General features: G+C 37.1%; 2 protein-coding genes across 4 annotated transcripts; both read left to right on the top strand.

The window, feature by feature from the left end:
* Positions 1–108: 108 nt before the first annotated feature.
* LOC140006028 (uncharacterized) lies at positions 109–7,964 on the top strand. 3 transcript variants are annotated; one of them, XR_011813609.1, is made up of 7 exons: positions 109–287; positions 882–3,627; positions 3,779–3,921; positions 5,442–5,595; positions 6,444–7,139; positions 7,358–7,446; positions 7,559–7,964. XR_011813609.1 is itself a non-coding variant. In XM_072047564.1 (3 exons), the coding sequence occupies exons 2-3, from the start codon at positions 3,031–3,033 to the stop codon at positions 3,848–3,850; spliced, it is 669 nt and encodes a 222-aa protein (XP_071903665.1). In that variant the 5' UTR covers positions 109–287; positions 882–3,030; the 3' UTR covers positions 3,851–4,342. The 3 variants fall into 3 exon arrangements, 1 of the variants encoding a protein (XP_071903665.1); XR_011813608.1 differs by lacking the exons at positions 5,442–5,595; positions 6,444–7,139; positions 7,358–7,446; positions 7,559–7,964 and adding an exon at positions 3,994–4,342; XM_072047564.1 differs by lacking the exons at positions 5,442–5,595; positions 6,444–7,139; positions 7,358–7,446; positions 7,559–7,964 and having other exon boundaries at positions 3,779–4,342.
* A 3,686-nt stretch (positions 7,965–11,650) lies between these two features.
* LOC113740707 (non-specific lipid-transfer protein 1-like) lies at positions 11,651–13,334 on the top strand. Its single transcript, XM_027268238.2, has 2 exons — positions 11,651–12,230; positions 13,099–13,334. Exons 1-2 carry the CDS (start codon positions 11,872–11,874, stop codon positions 13,118–13,120), a joined length of 381 nt encoding a protein of 126 aa, XP_027124039.1. The 5' UTR covers positions 11,651–11,871; the 3' UTR covers positions 13,121–13,334.
* The last annotated feature ends 5,022 nt before the right edge of the window (positions 13,335–18,356 follow it).

Genomic DNA, 18,356 nt, shown 5'->3' with positions numbered 1-18,356 from the left:
CTATACATAAACCCCCTGTGGTTTGGGTTGAACTGGCAAATAGACGGAAAGCACCCACCGTGACGATTCGTGGGCAAAATGTCCAAATTACCCTAATATAAATACAAAAAGGAAGCAGATGAGTCAGATTCTCCCTTGCTCTGGTCTTTGTCGTGAGAAAGGGAGAGAAAAACATGATCGCCGAATGAAGGAGAGAAATTTAACCCACAAAATTAAAACCGTAGATCTACCATTGAAAACCAAAAAGTAGCTGTGACAGAGTATCACGAAAGCTATTGTTGCATCTGGTAAGTTTTTTGACATCAGTTTAGCATATAAGATGCACTTGCATGGTTTTTGAACAGAAACTATCGGGCATTGGAAAGTTAATAAATCAGTGATTATTTTGCTTAAGCGTTGATTAATTTAAAATTTTGCTGCTTTGGGACAGCCTGTATTATCATATTTAAGCATAGAGTATTTTATCGACTAGAATTGAACTTATGCATTAAGATTAGGGTAAAAAAAATTGCATTCAGGAGTTCTAAAATCACCGAAATTTCAACTAAACATGGGTAGAATATGATTTTGTTAGTTTGAGATTTGTTGATTAGTGTCAGATTTGGGTCAAATTTGGGTGGCTTGATTTTCAATAATATAGAGTGATTTGGCTGCTGATAAAGTTTTGGCAATTTGGACATTGAATAATTTTTGCTTGTCGGCTTGTTGGCCGTCATGTGGTCCATGGAAGTATGCGATATGCAATATGTCCTTTTCTTAATCAGATTGTATTTTTTTGTAATCATGTGTTTTCATTGAAATATGTAATCTATTAAATGTCCTTTTCTTAATCAGATTGTGTTTTTTTTTTCTTATCATGTGTTTCACTATTTTTAATGCAGGCTTTGAAAAAAATGACAACTCCAAAAAGAATTACTATAAAATTGCATTTCGGTGGTATATTCATATGGGAACTAGAAACTGTCTATACTGGTAACAATGTTGCCATATTTAAAAATTGTGAGACAAGAAAATTGTCCAGGGATATGTTGTGTAAATTGTATGGTAGGTATGGTGATGCCTCGAATGTGAACCTATATTTTGAAATACCAAATTGTGGGTTGTATGTTGGAGCAGCTGAAATCAAAGGAGATAAAGAAATAGAGTTAATGTTAACTGCACATGAAGGAGTAGATGTTATCAACATATATGCTGAATTGTGTGATGAAATGCCTAGTGAAGTTGCTTCAGTTGGAGTAAAAAGTCATGGTAAAAGTGCCCCCACTGATGCCCCACATAGTGGAGTACAAAATGTGGTATCTGATAAAGATACCCCAAAAAAGTTAGCAAACAGAAAAGGGAAACAGATAGTCAAGAAGTCAGTGAGAAGACAGACCAAGCTAGCTGGAAACAAAAAGCACAGCAAAGCAGAGGCTAATTCAGCAAAGGAAAAAGGTGAAAAAGCTGTAGAGAAGCAAGATGAAGTTGAAAAATAGCCTGAAAATGAAGATGAGTACGGTGATGCTACATCTGATAGTTTAGAAGAGCCTGAGTGGTTGAAAGAGGGATTAGAAGGACCAGAAGATGAGGATATTTTTGCAAACAGAGCAAAGGCTAATGAAATAGAAAATTAGCAGCAGGCAAAAGGCATAGATGAAGAACCAGCAACAGCAAAGCAGACATATACAATGGAGGATCTGCAATCACCAGGCTCTTCTAAGAACAAATTTGAAGAAGGGGAGAGTTCTAAAACTAATGAAAAGTGGAATGAATTTGCTGTTGATGATGAAGAACCGCTTGACATTATGTGGGGAGATGATGAAAGAAATGGGAAAGGTAATAGTTGTCGAGATTTTAATGCTGCAGTTGAGTTCAGAAAATCAGATTTTGAGTTGAAAGTTGGGGATAAATTTAAGAATTTACGGGCCTTTAGAGAAGCACTTGTGGAATGGAATGTCAAGGAAGACTACACCATGAAGTACAAAAAAAAATGAAAGAGCAAAAGTTATTGCCATATGCAAAAAGGGTTGTTCTTGAAAAATACGGGCAAGCCCAATTCAAAATGAAAGCACCTTTCAGATCAAATCAATAAAGGGAGTGCATGTGTGTGGAAGAGAATACATCAACCATCATGCAAATGCAAGATATTTGAGCAAAAAATATTTAGACAGGTTCAGAGACGAACCAAGTTCTTCCATTGAAGGATTTGTCAAGACTGTGAGGAGAGAGATTATGGTGGACATAAGCATGAGACAGGCTTATAGAGCTAAAAGATTGGCAAGAGAGGCACTACAAGGGGATGATATAAGACAGTATCATGTCATCAGAGATTATGCTACTACCTTGTTGATCCGGAATCCTAGTAGCCATATTGTCCTGCAAGTGACTAGACTGGATGAGAACGAGGTTGGGATATTTGAAAGAATGTATTGGAGTTTAAGTGCAGTGAAGAATGGGTTTCTAGCTGGTTGTCGACAAATAATTGGATTAGATGGCTGCTTTTTGAAAAGTCCATTTGGTGGACAACTTTTGACAGCTATGGGTAGGGATGACAATGATAACATGTTTTCCATTGCAATGGCTGTAGTGGAAGCCGAGAGATATGACTCATGGAAATAGTTTTTGATGGAGTTGAAAATTGAAGTTGGTGTTGAAAATGGAGCTCCATGGACATTCATATCTGATAGGCAAAAGGGATTAGTCAGTGCAATTGATGATGTGTTTCCCGAATCAGAGCATAGATACTGCCTTCATCATATATATCAAAATTTCAAACAAAAGTTCAAGGGAAAGGAGTTGAAGGAGTACTTTTGGGCAGCTGCGTCTGCTCGGAACATTCGTGACTTCAAGACAGCAATGGCTGAATTGGAAAGGGCTGATCCAAAGGTGGGAGAAGCTATGAATGCAGCTGGTTGGTTAAACAGGATTCCTGCACATTTATAGTCCAGGTCACATTTCAGCTCCTCATGCAAGAGTGATATTCTTGTTAATAATTTGAATGGGTCATTTAATTCCTACATACTTCCAGCAAGAGAGTTCACAATCATCTCCATGTTTGAGTGGATAAGAAGAAAACTCATGCAGAGGCTAAATGTGAAAAGGGAAGGCATGCAAAAGTATGAAGGGAACCTTTGTCCAAACATACAAGAACGACTTGAGAAGAACAAGCTAAATAGTAGGTTCTGCATAGCTCATTATTCTTGGGATGCGGAGTATGAAATGGATTGTGGGACTAGAGTATATGTTGTTGATATAAGTCGTAGAATATGCACATGTGGATCATGGCAACTAAGTGGGATTCCATGCTCACATTCTATTGCTGCCATTCAAAGGGATAAATCAGAGCCTGAACACTATGTTGATCCTTGTTATAGCAAAGAAGCATACTTGAGCACCTATAACTACACTATAGCTGCAATGCCCTCTGAAGAGTATTGGGATTCAAAAGGAGCTGAACAGGTGAATCTCCCAAAGATTAGAAAGCAACCTGGAAGATCCAAGAAAGTGAGAAGAAGAGAAGCTGATGAAGTTAGAGGCACTACATCTACAAGAAAAGGACTTGCTATACACTGTAAGAAGTGTTTTAGGCCAGGACATAATTCTAGGACTTGTAAATTCCCAATCCATCCAAAGTCCAAGTTTTATAAGGTAAATTGTAGTAGTAGTTAATTTGTAATCAGTGTCATATGTACTTAATTTGTTACCTTATGTACTTATCAGTGTCATATCATGTCATATGTACTTAATTTGTTACCATTAAAATGGGTGTCTGCTGGAGCTAGTAATGCTGGAAATGCAGGTGATGATGTTGCAAATGCTGGAAATACAAGTAGTGATGTTGCAAACGCTGGAAATGCAAGGAATGATGTAGCAAATGAAACAGATATTGCTGGAAATGCAACAAGTATTGGATCTGTCTCACAACAGGGTTCAGTGTCACAGGTACTATTAATGATGATGGTTATTACTGCAATTAACTGCATTTAACTGACTTAAACCTATCTATTTATGCAGCCTTGTGAAACTTCAGCTGCTAAACCAATTTTTGAAACTAGAAGACCAACTGATGAACCTGTTGAACTTGTTTTGGACACTAGAAGATCAATAGATGAACTTGTTGAACCTGTTTTGGATACTAGAAGAGCTGCTTCTATTGTTGAACCCATTTAGATACTAGAAGATCAACTAGAGTCAGAAAACTTGTACCAACAGTTGCAAATGTGTTGGAAAATTTGAGGGCTAAGAAAGCTAAACGTGTTTCTAGAATTTGAGGACTAAAAGGGCTAAACGTGTTTGTAATTCAACTAAGTTATTTGTCTGTAAACGTGTTTGTTAATATGTTGTTGCTACACTTTCTGTTGAATCTTGGCGTCTGCTGTTAATATGTTGTTGCTACACTTTTTGTTGAATCTTGGTGTCTGCTGGACTTAATGATTAGCTACTTATGTACCTTATTTTGTTTTGTAAAAATTGGTTGTGAACTTCTGGACAACTATATTGTCAAATGAATCCAAAGTTCAGTGTTTTGCTTTAAACCATTGCTTTCCACTTTGGATAGCTCGTGTATGTGCTTTTTGGCTGTGCTATCTTGATGAGAAATTGTTTAACTTCATGTCCTAGACTTGACTGTGGAGAAATATGCGTTTATCAATGCCTTACCAATAAAATCATCTTCAATCCCATTATCTTCTTGAATATTCCTCTGCACTGATTTACCCTGTGGTGATGATAAGCCTGTGAGTACCAAGTTCAGCCTGAGTACCAAAGCAGGTTCATACCAACTGGAAATCGTGTTTGCCCATTATATCAATTGACTACCAAAGCAGATTCATTCATTCATTGAACACAACAGGTTCAGATTTACAGCACTTTTATAGCCACAATTCATCTGAAATATTTCCACTTAAACATCAAAATGAGAAATGATAGCACAGATATAGCAAAACAAGCACCCACACAAATCTTCATGACTCCTAAGCTTTCTTCAATGTTTTTCATTTTCCTCAAATATAAACCACCATCCATGCGCAAGCCTTCCAAATCTGAACTATCAATACTTGATTCTCCACTAAATATGTCTCCTTGTAACATTCAAATCACTAGTGTAATTTTGTCTTATTCTCCTTGTTGGATTGCACTATGAGAAAAATTCACAACTTCTTGTCGCACAAACAAAATATAGCTTTCCTTTTGAAGGTTTGTCAGATTCAACAATTTTTACTGCTGCTTTTCTCCCACATGAACAATGTAGGTATTGGTACCTTAGATCTTCAGTACTTCCACCAGCACTGCTTGAGCATGACATCTACAGTTATTGAAAAAAAAATTAATAATCCATTCAAGTTATATTTCAGGAAAAGGAAAAAACTGCACCTTGATGTTAGAACTCACCTTCCGATTTCCTTCGTTCTCTAACTTGGTTTGGTTTCTTCACTAAATGTATTGCCTTCACCAACATTCAGTGCAAAGTCAGCTACAAAGTATTTTGGAAGATGGAAAGAGATGAGGAGCACCCATCTAGGCTTTATTGGGTTCGTCAAAGTGGTCAGGGGTAGTATGGGAATGTTTCCTACTGCTACCAGAAGAACAAGCGCGTTTTGCCCACGAATCGTCACGGTGAGTGCTTTCCGTCTATTTGCCAGTTCAACCCAAACCACAGGGGGTTTATGTATAGCTTTTTGAATCATGGGGGGTTACGTGGTTTTTGCGAAAACCACATGAGGCTAAAATGCAATTTGCCCTTTTGAACATTTTGGTTTTTTCCCCTTTTGTGCTTTTGTTTTTTCAATGAATGTCGTTATTTTGCTTAAAGTAATGCTGAAGTTGCTAATATATTCACTTCCAAGTAGTTTTTTGAAATCCCTTTTCAAATCAATATGTATAGTTATTACGAAACATTCTTGAAATGAAAAGGCACAAGTAGTTGTAGTTTCTTGAAAGAATATTGAATATATGGCATGGATTTAAGTACAACCATGAACAAAATTTGACAAATGCTCCATAATTTATGGCTATCTAGGCATCTTTCGATGCAGTACCATGCATTGCCCTGCTTGTTAGTTGTTACATCAATTATATTCTTTATCCAGGGTTCCAATGCTTCTTTCTTCAATAATCAGGTAAGGTTATGGATCTACCTGCGACAATGTTAACCGAACTTTTCCCAGATCAGATTTACTAACTGAAACCTCGATCGACAGGATTAGATACCGTAGAAAAACCTCGACATGTTTACAGTTAATGGAAAAACCATGTTGTCTGGAGTACCTGAAAATATTGTTAGTTCTCTAGCAAGTGGTGAATCAATTTTCAATGGGCCTAGTTCCACAAGCCTGAAATCTCGCTGTGTTTTCAATCATGGTGTTCTTGAGTGAGTATATTCTGTATTAGTACTTGCGGCTGCAAGTTGATCAAAAGCAGTGATGTTCTGTGCTTTAGTTTACATAATTTCATGTTCTTTGCAGTGGATACAGATTTTTGTGCAATGTCAGATTCAAAATCTGGTGGATGATACCTAGTTTTGGAAATCAGGTGGTAAGGTTCCTGTGGAAACTCAGGTGCTTCTCCTGGAGGGCACTGAAAAGACTGTCATCCATGATGAAGTTTCTGAGCCATCTTCTAAAGGAACTTTCCATGCTTTGTTCCTATCTGCTCTGGATGGACAATTTAGGACTAGCTTGCAAGGATCTTCTGACAATCAGCTGCAGCTGTGTATAGAAAGTGGTTAGTTTATGCCGCAAACTGCATAATTGTTTGAGCAACTTTCATACCCTTAATTTTCATTTTTCAAATGCACCTGGGGATCCAAATGTTCAGACCTGTGAAGTCAAGGAAGCACTCTTCATAAATTCAGGGGTGAACCCATGTGAGCTGATAAAAAATTCTATCAAGTGTGGTTCAGTTAAGAGTCTTTGCTTCTTCATCAGCCAATTTAGTATCATTCTAGTGCATTTCCATTTGCTATGGTAATGAATTCTGCTTCAGAACTTCCATTCTCATTACTTTAGGCCTAATTGAGCCCTTGTTATTGGTGTAGAATATTGTCCGAGCACAAAGGAACTTTTAGTCATGTTGATGGCAAGAAGGCACAGATTGCAGCTGTTGCTTTTAATAGGCTGTTTGAAGGGGAAATTGTAGCTGTGGACTGGGATATGTTCCAAGTAAGATATCTATAGCATCTTTAAAACAGATCAATATATTTCTAGAAGATGTTGAATTACTAGCAGATGTAGCTGGTGAAAACTGGAATGGAATCTGTACTGTATCTACATTCAGTTCTGGTTAGCTTTGAGGCCCCATAATTTAGCTTTCAGCCCCCCAATTCTAGATTTTTAATCTAAAACTTCACATATATGACCATGTCATATCCTATCTTCAGGAGTTCTTCACACATTGTCGAAGAAAGAAAACCTCAAGATACCTCTTGGTGTCCTAAAGTATGAAATCTACACCATCTGTCCTATTCAGGCAAGCATGTTATGTCTGCCAATGAAAGTTTTGAGCCTGCATTTGGCTAATTTCAGTAGCTTTTCTGCACTACTTACTAAAATCTCAAGATGGTAATTCGAATTTGGAACAGGTCATTGATGGAAAGATTCATTTTGCTCCAATTGGATTGCTTGACATGTACAATTCTGGTGGAGCCATGGACAGTTTAAGGTATTCAATTGATCTGCTACGACGTTCAGTAAAATTACATGCAAGGGGATGTGGCCGCTTTGGAGCATATTCAAACATGAATCCAAAGCCTTGGAAGGTGAAAATGAAAGATGAGGCATTCATCTATGATTCTGATACTGGATTGCTTGAAAGAAATTGAGATTCTGTACTGAGGTGTTTTTTCAGTGTTTTTCTGCAGGGTAATATCAATAGGTGTTATGTTATTGGTTGATCCTACTCAACAGAACTTAGATGGAATTCACATGTCTAATTGTTTGCCCAAAAAAAGAATCTTTTATCATGATTTATTATTTTAACAACTTTCCTTGCAGACAAACAACTTTGTGATTTGTGCACAATTTTTTGTTTCCACCAGTATTTTAGCATTATTTTGGGTAGTAAATGAAGCAAAGATACATGTCAATATGCTTGATATACAAGAATGGTGTAGCATAAATTTTCCATAAACTATGTTAGCAATTTGCCCTTTTTACACATTCTAAGTAGTGATTTCTTTTGAAAGAAAACAGTAATTGGACATTAACATTTGTGGTGCAGAATTTGGAGTATGGGAAGGCACAAACTTTGAAGGACTGACATAAACTGGATGTGGATCATGCACACAATAACTCAATTATTTTTGTGTCTCTTAAGTTGTACCAAAAGATTAAAAGGACCAAATACCCTTACATGGTCATCATTCTAATTGTATTTCACAAAAAAAAAAAAAATGAAACTCTATTGTAACATTTAATAACATTGGAGTTTCCCACCTCATTAGCTAGCTAAGACACAGCAATTGTTAGATCCATAATGGTTAGAAGCAGAGTTGCAAATGAATCGAGACTCGTCCTCAAATTCAAGCCGAGTTCGAGCCTAAAAAAATAACAATAATTTTTTTTAGGGTTAATCGCACTTTATCCCCTTTAAGTATAGGTCATTTCTCACTTTACCCCACAATGTTTATTTTTTCTCAGTTTACTCCCTCCGTCAGCAATTGCACGTTAAAAACTTCAAGATGCCGAAATTGCCATTGGGTAGTTAATAGGGCTCCGTAGTTATTGCAAATTGATTTTGAGTTGGATGTGTGCATTTTTCATGAGCAGTTCAAGGTGGGGCATGGTTTTCTAATTGATAATATTTCTGTTGAATTGTCACTTTCATATAGTCTCTTAAGTATTTCCTTCCTCCAGCACCTAGTTACCCTCACTTTTTCAATTTCATCAGTTGAACACTTAAAAAGTTGCTTAGCACTTTTTCCTCTTTAAAAGAGATTTTTTTCTTCCAAAGATTCAGACTATCACTTTTTGAATAAACATAAAAAGTTTGATTTCAAAGAACAGCAGAGTGAATTAGCTATCTGACATACTGTGAACTTTAACTAATCCTCAGGCTAACATGACAGTTCAAAGCCTTCAGAAACAGTTTGGATTATTCTAACAGACCCACGAGTACTAATCCAACAGAGCAAAGCAGAATATGAGCAAAAAAGTTACAGAGGAGGAAATTATCCATTAGGAAATCACAGATGTTTCAAACTAACCTAAGCATCAGCCAGTAAACGTGCAAGAAGCTTTCTCACCAACATAAAATTCAAAAAATTATATGCTTCTTCTTTTTCCTCCTCTGCTTCTTCTGCTAAGAAGCGCAAATTCAAATTCCACTCCAATAGTAAGGCCTACGTCCAGTACCACACCCTCGTCGCCGAGGAGGGCTCCAATGTCCCTCTCCGCGAGTACATCAATGCCGAATTCCTCAACCCTGTGCCTCCTCCTGACCCTCTTTCTTCTGAACCCTATTTCGACCTAGGCGACGTCGTCGCCTTCCTACTATAGGGACGGCTGGTGGACTGGTGTCGTCACTGCTCTTCTTCTTCAGCACCACGACGCCGACCGCCACTACCACCACAAGCAGCCCCAGTCCCCCTCTCTTCTGAGGTTCGTCGTCACCTTTCACAATCCACCCAACGAACTTCACTTTCCTCCTTCCCAATTGAGATTTCACCACCGATGGGTCAATTGCACCTGGGTCCGACCCGCCAAGCAGGTGCCGTTTCTATTTCTGGTGTCGTTTCATGTTCTTTAATGGAGGTTTTGGAGGTTTTGCTAGGAATACAGAAGAAGAAAGAGGCTGATAGAGGGGAGAGAGACTTGACCGACAATGACAAAAAGGAAGGAAACCTTTTGTCTTCTGGTTTCCCTTTTCTTGTCCCATGTGCCCGATGGAGGGAAATTTCCTCCTCCATTGTTCCAGGGCAATTTTGGAAATTTGTTTTTATCCGTTTCATAAACCTTTGACATATGGGTATTTTGGGTTGTTCATTATTTTCTTAAGGGTATTACTGTCTTTTCATTATTCTGTTAATCTCCGTTAGAGTTGACTGTTAGTATTTGGGATAAACTGAAAAAAAACAAACGTTGGGAGGTAAAGTGAGAAATGACCCATACTTAAAGGGGATAAAGTGCGATTAACCCTTTTTTTATGTAATTTTAAAAATAAATAAAATAGTAATTTTTTGTTAACAAATAATAAAATATTAGGGATATTTATGTAATTTTACTATCAAAATAAAAATTTTATATATACATATGTATATATGTGTCTATGTGTGTGTGTATATATATATGTATATGTATATGTAAGTATGCATGTATAAAAATTTTTTCTGAACTCGAGTTCGAATGTTGACCGAACTCAAGTTGAGTTTTGACTGAATCGGCTTACGAGCGTATATGTGTGTGTGTGCATGCATGCATGTATAAATCCGTTGCAATGGATATTCTCGAATATAAATCAAGACAAGGGAATATCTCATAGACATCACTGCGAGGACGAAATCACAATACATGCAATAAACAATAAAGTTGGCCAAAAATGTTTAACTTTTTTTAATTTTTAATTTTTTGATTTCATGATAATCTAAACAATGTCATATGTGCTTCGTTTTATCTACTCTTTGATATTTACTTGAAACGTACTTCTTGAAAGGAAATTCAAGTCTATTCACATCCAAGGATTATGCATTTTGTTCCTTACCTTTTCCAAGACACTTTAAATTTTCCAGAATTGTATAAATTACTCATAGTGTTTAAGAATCAAGTAAAAACTATAAGAAGAAGTATTACTTCAACAGATTTGATTGGCAAAATATGTAAATAATTTTGGTTGTATAAACCCCTTCGGAGAAACTAAAGTTAGCAGTTGTCAATCGCGATGTAAATTAAAAATGAAATAATATGTGGCTGGAAAATTAAAATTCAAAAAGTTGTGGCTTTGTTCCTAGTAAAAATGGAAAAACAAACTAAGCTTCAAATATAGTACTAATATTTTAAGACTTATGCAGGATGAAAGGTAAATTATTGTAAAACTCATTTGATGCATTATTGGTAACTATTACATCATCCAAGGATCAGTTGTCACGATAAATCATGTGTTAGTGATAAGGGTTATGCTTGCGAATTGGGACCTTTCTTATTATTAATAAATGAAAATTAGTCTAGAAAGGTAGAATTAATATAATTAATCCAGTAATATCAGAAGCAACATCACAATTAAATCATAATGAAATAAGTACCTAACATACACTAAAATTGAATTCACGTTTAGTTAGACTCGAATTCGAAACCTTTAATTCCTGGGCCTAATAGATCATATGGTATAAAAATTAAAATTGACAAACAAAAATAGATGCGCCAACAGGCCCAAGTACGATAGCTGTTTAAACTAGATTTCCTGCACCACTATTTCAATCAAAACGGCAGTGTAAGGTTGAATTTGAGGACATTTTTTAGCATTTCAATCCAATCAGGCAAGTCGTATTGGCCGTTTACGAACAGGTGCTGGAACTTTTAGCTGATTAAAGTCCATTCTCATCCAATCAGGCAACTTCTGCTGCTATATATTTGTAAGTTTTCTGTCTTTAATATTCCAGTATTTTGTCCTAAATATTGAGTAGAACATGATTCAATTCCCATATTCCTAATGATGGTTACCAAATTGTCCAATTAATTGTTCAAACCTTTGATCACTATCCAGAGAAATTAAACTAGCCCCAAAGTTAGCATCTACATAGCAAGATCTATCCCCTCTCATCTCATTCCTTGCCCTCTTCACCTCTATAAAAAGCTAGCAAAATTGCTATAGACCATTTAACAAAACTCAAGTGAAAACCCTCCAAAGTCCCAAAAAGATCAAACAGTTCCTATTCTCAAAATTTGCAATCCCATCACAACTATGGCTAATTCATCAGCAATCAACAAACAAGTAACACTAGTAGTTTTCATGGCCATGTTGATCATGAGTTTCTCCTCTGGAGGGCAAGCACAAATCCCTTGTAGTACAGTGTCCAATGATCTCTATCCATGCCTGAGCTATATTATGAATGGGGGAACAGTTGATCCTGCTTGCTGCGGTGGTATTAAGGCTCTCATCAACTCAGCTAAGACCAAAACTGATCGTCAAAGTGTCTGTTCTTGTCTGAAGTCTTTTTTGTCAAATGCAACTGATGGTCAAATCAAGAATGCTGCTGCTATTCCTGGACTATGTGGTGTTAAACTTCCGGTCAACATTACTCGTAATATGGACTGCTCAAAGTAATCTTCTATCTCTTATACGTATGACTAGTAAAGTGATAAATCCTTTCCCATGCATTTATTTCTATTCACTATTGATTTATATTTCTATGATTGAGATGACTAAGATTCCTATTCTGTGCAAAATTTGAGTTCTAAAAGAGGTTATCCGCTATAGTTTGCTCTGTAATCATTTTAATACTGAAAACATTGGAATGGAGTAAATGGATTAAAACTGGAGTGGATTCATGACTTCCCACATAATCATTAGCAGATCATTATAAAGTTTTTTTTTACTGTTCTAGACATTGTTTCGTGGCCTAAGAAGCGGATTAGTCTTTGATTAATTGGAGCATCTAATTTGGCCGACAATATCAATTAATTGTCCATCACATAAAATTATTGGATTCCTAAAATGACCGCACATGCCATGTATTGAATATTTGTGCATCTCTGATTTCTTGGCTAAGATCCTCCCTTGGACTCATACGTAACATTGCCTTGATCGATATACACAATGTTCGTGGATCCCAATACATGTAAAATGATTAAATCAACAATGTCGAAATTGAAAATTCTTCTTGGCAGCCAAAAAGTTTTCCTATATATTGATTAGCCACTCATCAAGCAAAGTATTAAAAGATGTAACAGGAGGAATATTCAGTAGAGTAAATCTTATATATACTGATAGTGTATATACTATCACTGTTGGATCCATGATATAAATGTGTAAAAATTGAATTTCAAATTCAACCATTGCACAGTTATCATTCATTCAATGCTAATAGTATATACATTGTCACTGTAGAAAAAATTAATCCTATTTAATATTAGCAAATTTGCTATTCAAGTTATTAATCCTTCTATTCTTTCCAATTCTGTATTGCAGGGTGAACTCAATTTATTACTGAGCACTTGATGGCTACACGTTGGTGGGGATGTCTCGCATTAATGTTTTAACTTGACTGGTTCTATGGATTGTAATATTTTCCAAGTGATTTCCGTTTCTGTTACTTATGGACAATTACATATGAAGGAATGTGTTATTCCGTGCCTTATATATGTTCCCTAGAACATAAATTTGTGAAGCAATGTCCGATTTATATACTCACTTTTGCTCTCTTATTCACTCTTGCTTTTTTTTTTTTGGTTTTAAATGTCTGATTTTGGTAGCTTATGAAAAATTAAATAAGAAACTAGTTCTGTTTATGGCTTCTCTGCTATCTTTATACAATTTGTAGTTAAATAATGATGTATACGTTCTCGAAGTTCATTTCGTGTTTCATTATACTTCTACATTTGCCAGGGAACAGTCATAACGCTATAATGATGGTGGCAAAGATTCTATACAGGAATCAAGATTAAGGATTTGGCAATTTCAATGCTTTTCTTTTTTCTTTTTCAATTTTGGCTACATATTCAATAATTAATCAGCTCGTATTAAACTAAAACCGAGTAAATTCCATAAAAGGGGACAAGCTTGGTGAAAATGAAGAACCAATGTCATTCCTTAATTCTTGGAAGAGTAAAGTTTGGTGCCTAAATTTTGATCCTTAAGTGATTCAAGTACTCGAACTTAGACGAAAATAGATCAAGTACACAATATTACAATATTTAAACACATTTGGTGCACTTGACCGATTTTTCTAAATTTCTACTAGAAAAAGTCGCGTGCCTGGCAATGAAATTTTATATAAATTCTAACCCCCAATTACTGCAATTGGATGTTGCTTTTTGACAATTAAATACACTGCCCAACTCATTTTATGTAGTCCTGCATCTGTTTTTGCTAGGCTAAAAGTATAAAGATTCCATATACGAACAATTTAAGATGCATCACACATAGTATCTATTCAAACTTAAAATTTTCATTCTATTCATGTCATGTCATGTCATGCATCTAGATCCACCCATGTAAAGAAGACTCTTGCACTGTCAGAGTTAGTTAATCCTAGGTTTTAGGCTGCCTTGTTTCATTTTTTAGCTTCTTAGCTAATTTTCTTAAATTGGGTCCGTGTATTAGCATACAATTACATCTTCCATGGGACAGTACTTGTGTTCTAATTCCAGGATTTGATAATTTGACAATTTTCTCTTTTTTTTTTTTTAACTTTGGCTACATTACAGAAAAGTGGTAAACAAATATTAATTTAAAACAAAAAAAAAAGCAACAAATGCCAAAGTTGGTGATTGTTTGGACATGGGTTCTAACGTTCTTGTCTAACGGCTGCATCAGTTAGTAGAACGAAGTTTTAGTTTATGTGATCTAGCAAGGCAACTTTGCTGTTTAACAACAGCCAAGAGGTGATACATCCTAAGTAGAACGAAGTTTCATTTTATGCGATCTCGCAAGGCAACTTTGCCGTTTAACAACAGCCAAGAGGGGATACAACCTTTTCACTTGATAGCTAAGTACTGTTGATCTTTTTCTGTATCTGGTGTCTTTTGTACTTTGGGAACTTATTTATTGGCTGATTAATTAAATCAGCTTCCTTGATGCTGCTCAAAAATGCAAAGATTAAGATGGTTGGACTCTGTAAACTATTTTGAAATGGTGTCTTACTAACATAATAATATAAAAAAAAAAAGCCCACTTGGATTGCATATATTAGGGGATGTTTTCGGAAAAAATTACGCTAGTAGGATGTGATAAATGTAAGGTTAAAAGGTGATTGAAAAATGTGTAAAAAGAATATTTAGAAGATTTTTTTTTTCTGCCTAACGATCGAATGGTCTATTTGGAATGTTACAAAATGTTATAATAGCATTCTCTACCCAATTTCGTGATGCCACAGTTGCTACATGACAGGTGCCGAACCTGTGTAATAATAATAATAAAATCCTAACTACCACTAAAAGCAGTCGATAATTAATCCTAGGTACTGGAGCAGGGACTCTAGGTGTGCAATGGGTTACTTGATTCACCCTGTTCCCGAAGAGTTTGCTTAACCCGATATACCAGAATTAATTAGGTGACAAAGATTACTGAATAGTAGACAGTGGCAAGTAGGGTCGTCTCCTCAGGGACTGGGGATATTTGTTTCTTTTCAAATGCCAATTGGTAAGGGGGATTTCACCAGAATGAAACTAAAATCAATTGAATAATTCAACAAAAATAAATAAATAACTAACTAGCACAACTAAAGCAGGAGTTAAATCAAGAATGAATAAATTCTAGCCAAGGATGCAACTACTCAGGCACAATCCATTTATCCGATCATTGATGCAGGAGAGGTTCACTTAATTTATTAATAGGCTAGTTATAGTCTGACGACCAATTTTTCCTTAAATTATTGATAACCAAGGTACGACCATTGATCACCCCTAACCAGAAAATACTCCTAGGTACGACCGTAGGAATTAATTTCCCAATTGCATTAGTATTAGAAAAACCTAGCCCTAACCAATAACGCGCTACGAGGGTTATTTAAATTAGATCGCACGTTCCCCTAATGTGTAAACACACCAGTTGCCACTAATATTAATCAATCAAACAATTACGGATTTAATTAACTAAATTGGCACGAGATTAATAAATCACATTGAACATCGGGCCCTTGACATCCAATTAATAAAATAATCCCATGAAAATTCAAGTAGACAACGTGCAAATATTAATAAATAAAGGAACACGTGAAAACTAATTAGATCTCACAGATTTCCGGGACTGCGCCGTCGAGTTGACCCTTGACTAGACGGAAGACTTAGCCACGCCGCATAATTAAATCACCACATGCATTAATAGATTGCAAAGGCATTGCGTTTTCTATTAAGAAGCAAGGAATAAAAGATGTTTTTCCCGTTGGGGAATATTGTCGAACACCTGACGTGTGTCAGAGGCCAGTCAGGAGGAAAGAAGAACTAAAACTAAAACAAAAGACTAAAACTAGAGGTCCAAAATAAAAGCCAGCCGTCTTCTGTACGTTTGTTCCCTATTTAAAACCAAAAGAAAGATATCCAGTGGTCCCCACCAGTTGGCCACAAGCTGCCGAATTCATCTCCTTGTTTTGAGCCTCTGCGCGGTCCCCACCAATTAGCCACAAGCCTGCTGAATTACTTCTTGTTCCTAAGGCTTTGTACGTTGCCTTTACTAGCTCTTGTAGCTCTTGTGGTCCCCGCCAATTGAGGCTTTCTGCTGGAGTCTCCCAAATTTGCATCCAGAAGTCCCTCTTGTTGTAGTTATCTGCTCCACTCCTGGAATTGGATCCAGATACCAAATATGAGTAAATATCAGCAATTAACACAATATTTGTCCGGAATAGAAGGGGAAATTAATAATAAAATTACTAACAAATTATACCCTATCAATTCCCCCCACACCTAAATCATGCTTGCCCTCAAGCATGGGGACAATTCAACTCAACACAGGCTAGCTTTCACACTTTCAGTGCCAGCTGTGCTTATACCCAAAATCAAGATCTAGTGACTAAGTGTCATGACATGTCTCTCCCGGTTAGCTCCTAAGTTCATAGACCTGCCCAATTCATGGCTAATTCGCTTAGGGAATCCAAATACAAACTAGCAACAGTCAATAATTAAGTCAACTGGCACCCAAAATCTCAACCATACGAACCAAGGATCGGCAGGCTAACATGATCATAAACTCACATATTTGCCACATCTGATTTTTTCCTTTTTGTTTTCTCTTTTTGTTTTCTTTTTTTTTCTTTTTTTTTTTCTTTACATTGCACGAATAATGCTTAGTCCCGAGCTATTCAAGTCTTTTGACGTGAACTCTGACATTTTTAGATGAAAGAGCCCAGTTACTCAACTTTTCACAGCTCCAGGACCACTTACTCATAGGTATCGTCACTTTTTGACGCGAGAGCCGACATGTGTGGTGAAGACCCCCGGTTACTGGGTGGCGACACTAGCGGAGTATAGCCATACGTTATTCACCATAAAACACCAAGATACCAAATAATTATAGATCATAGCCTGCGTCATGTCCTAAATATGGAGACTAAAGTAAACAGGAGACCAAACTACACAACAGTGCCAGCAAAATATTTATATTGCCTAAACAAGTTAGCCATAAATTGCACCACATCGTTAAACTCAAAGTATTCACCAAGAAAGCATGCTTTTACTTGCCACTGTAACTTAACTCATAGTACAAGCCACAACTAACAAGAAAAAGTCAGCTGCCAAAAATCTTCATCAAGATAGAAGCAAGGGAAAGACACTAAAAAGGGAATAAAGGGACAACACCTACACAGAAAACACTTACTAAAAGCATAGCAAGAACACCTAAACTGGAAAATAGCGAAAAAATTCAGCACCCAAACTGACCCCCCCCACACCTAATTCACACATTGCCCTCAATGTGATAATGTAACAGCAAAAAGTAAGGAGAGGGGCAACGGTACTTCCCTGTAATCGTCAAAACAGGGGTGGATCAGGCGCGAACTGAGGTGGAACGCCGGCCTGCTGCATAAACGCAGCCAGGTTTTGAGCCATGTTATGCAAGTTGATGCCAATGTGAGTTACGCGAGTCTCCAGTCGATCAACGGTGTTCCGGAGTTGGGTCCAATCGTCGGCCGATGGGGCGGTAGGTGGCGGAGCGGAGGAAGACGGGCCAGGGTCGCCGCCCTCAGTGGAAGCTCGGGCAAAAGATGACCGAGGGGGAGGGCGTAGCGGCCCCGGTGGAACTACCTCCCAGCCATTGTCGCCCTCCCGAACTAAGCCCATTTTCTCTAAGCATGGGATATCCAAAGGCTCCATTTGACAGGCTATATGCAAGTTATGGTTAGAAATATCAAGGACATGCAAATTCATAGCCAAGTGAGTAATATAAGACCCAAGAATCAAGGGGCGCTTCTTTTTAGGCAAAATGGACTTGAACTGAGACGCGAGCCAGCACCCCAGATTAACCTTAATCTTGTTATGCATGCACCATATAAAGAAAAATTCGGGCTTAGATAGAATGCCCGAACTATCTCGCCTACCCGAGAAACTATAGGCCAAAAAAACGGTGGATATAGCGAGAGGCCGGGTCCTTCAGATAAGAACCCTTAGAAAGACGGGGGTCATAGTTATCCCTGTCTACGGACATCTCATCCCAAATAAAGCGATAACGGGAGAAAAATGGTTGGACAAAGTCACATGCACTCTCGGCATACTCCCTAGACTCAGCATAGGCAGGAT

Source organism: Coffea arabica, chromosome 4e (genome assembly GCF_036785885.1).
Source record: "Coffea arabica cultivar ET-39 chromosome 4e, Coffea Arabica ET-39 HiFi, whole genome shotgun sequence".
Taxonomy (NCBI): Eukaryota; Viridiplantae; Streptophyta; class Magnoliopsida; order Gentianales; family Rubiaceae; genus Coffea; species Coffea arabica.
The sequence above is the reverse complement of the archived record's forward strand: the minus strand, read 5'-3'. Positions and strand labels throughout refer to the sequence as shown.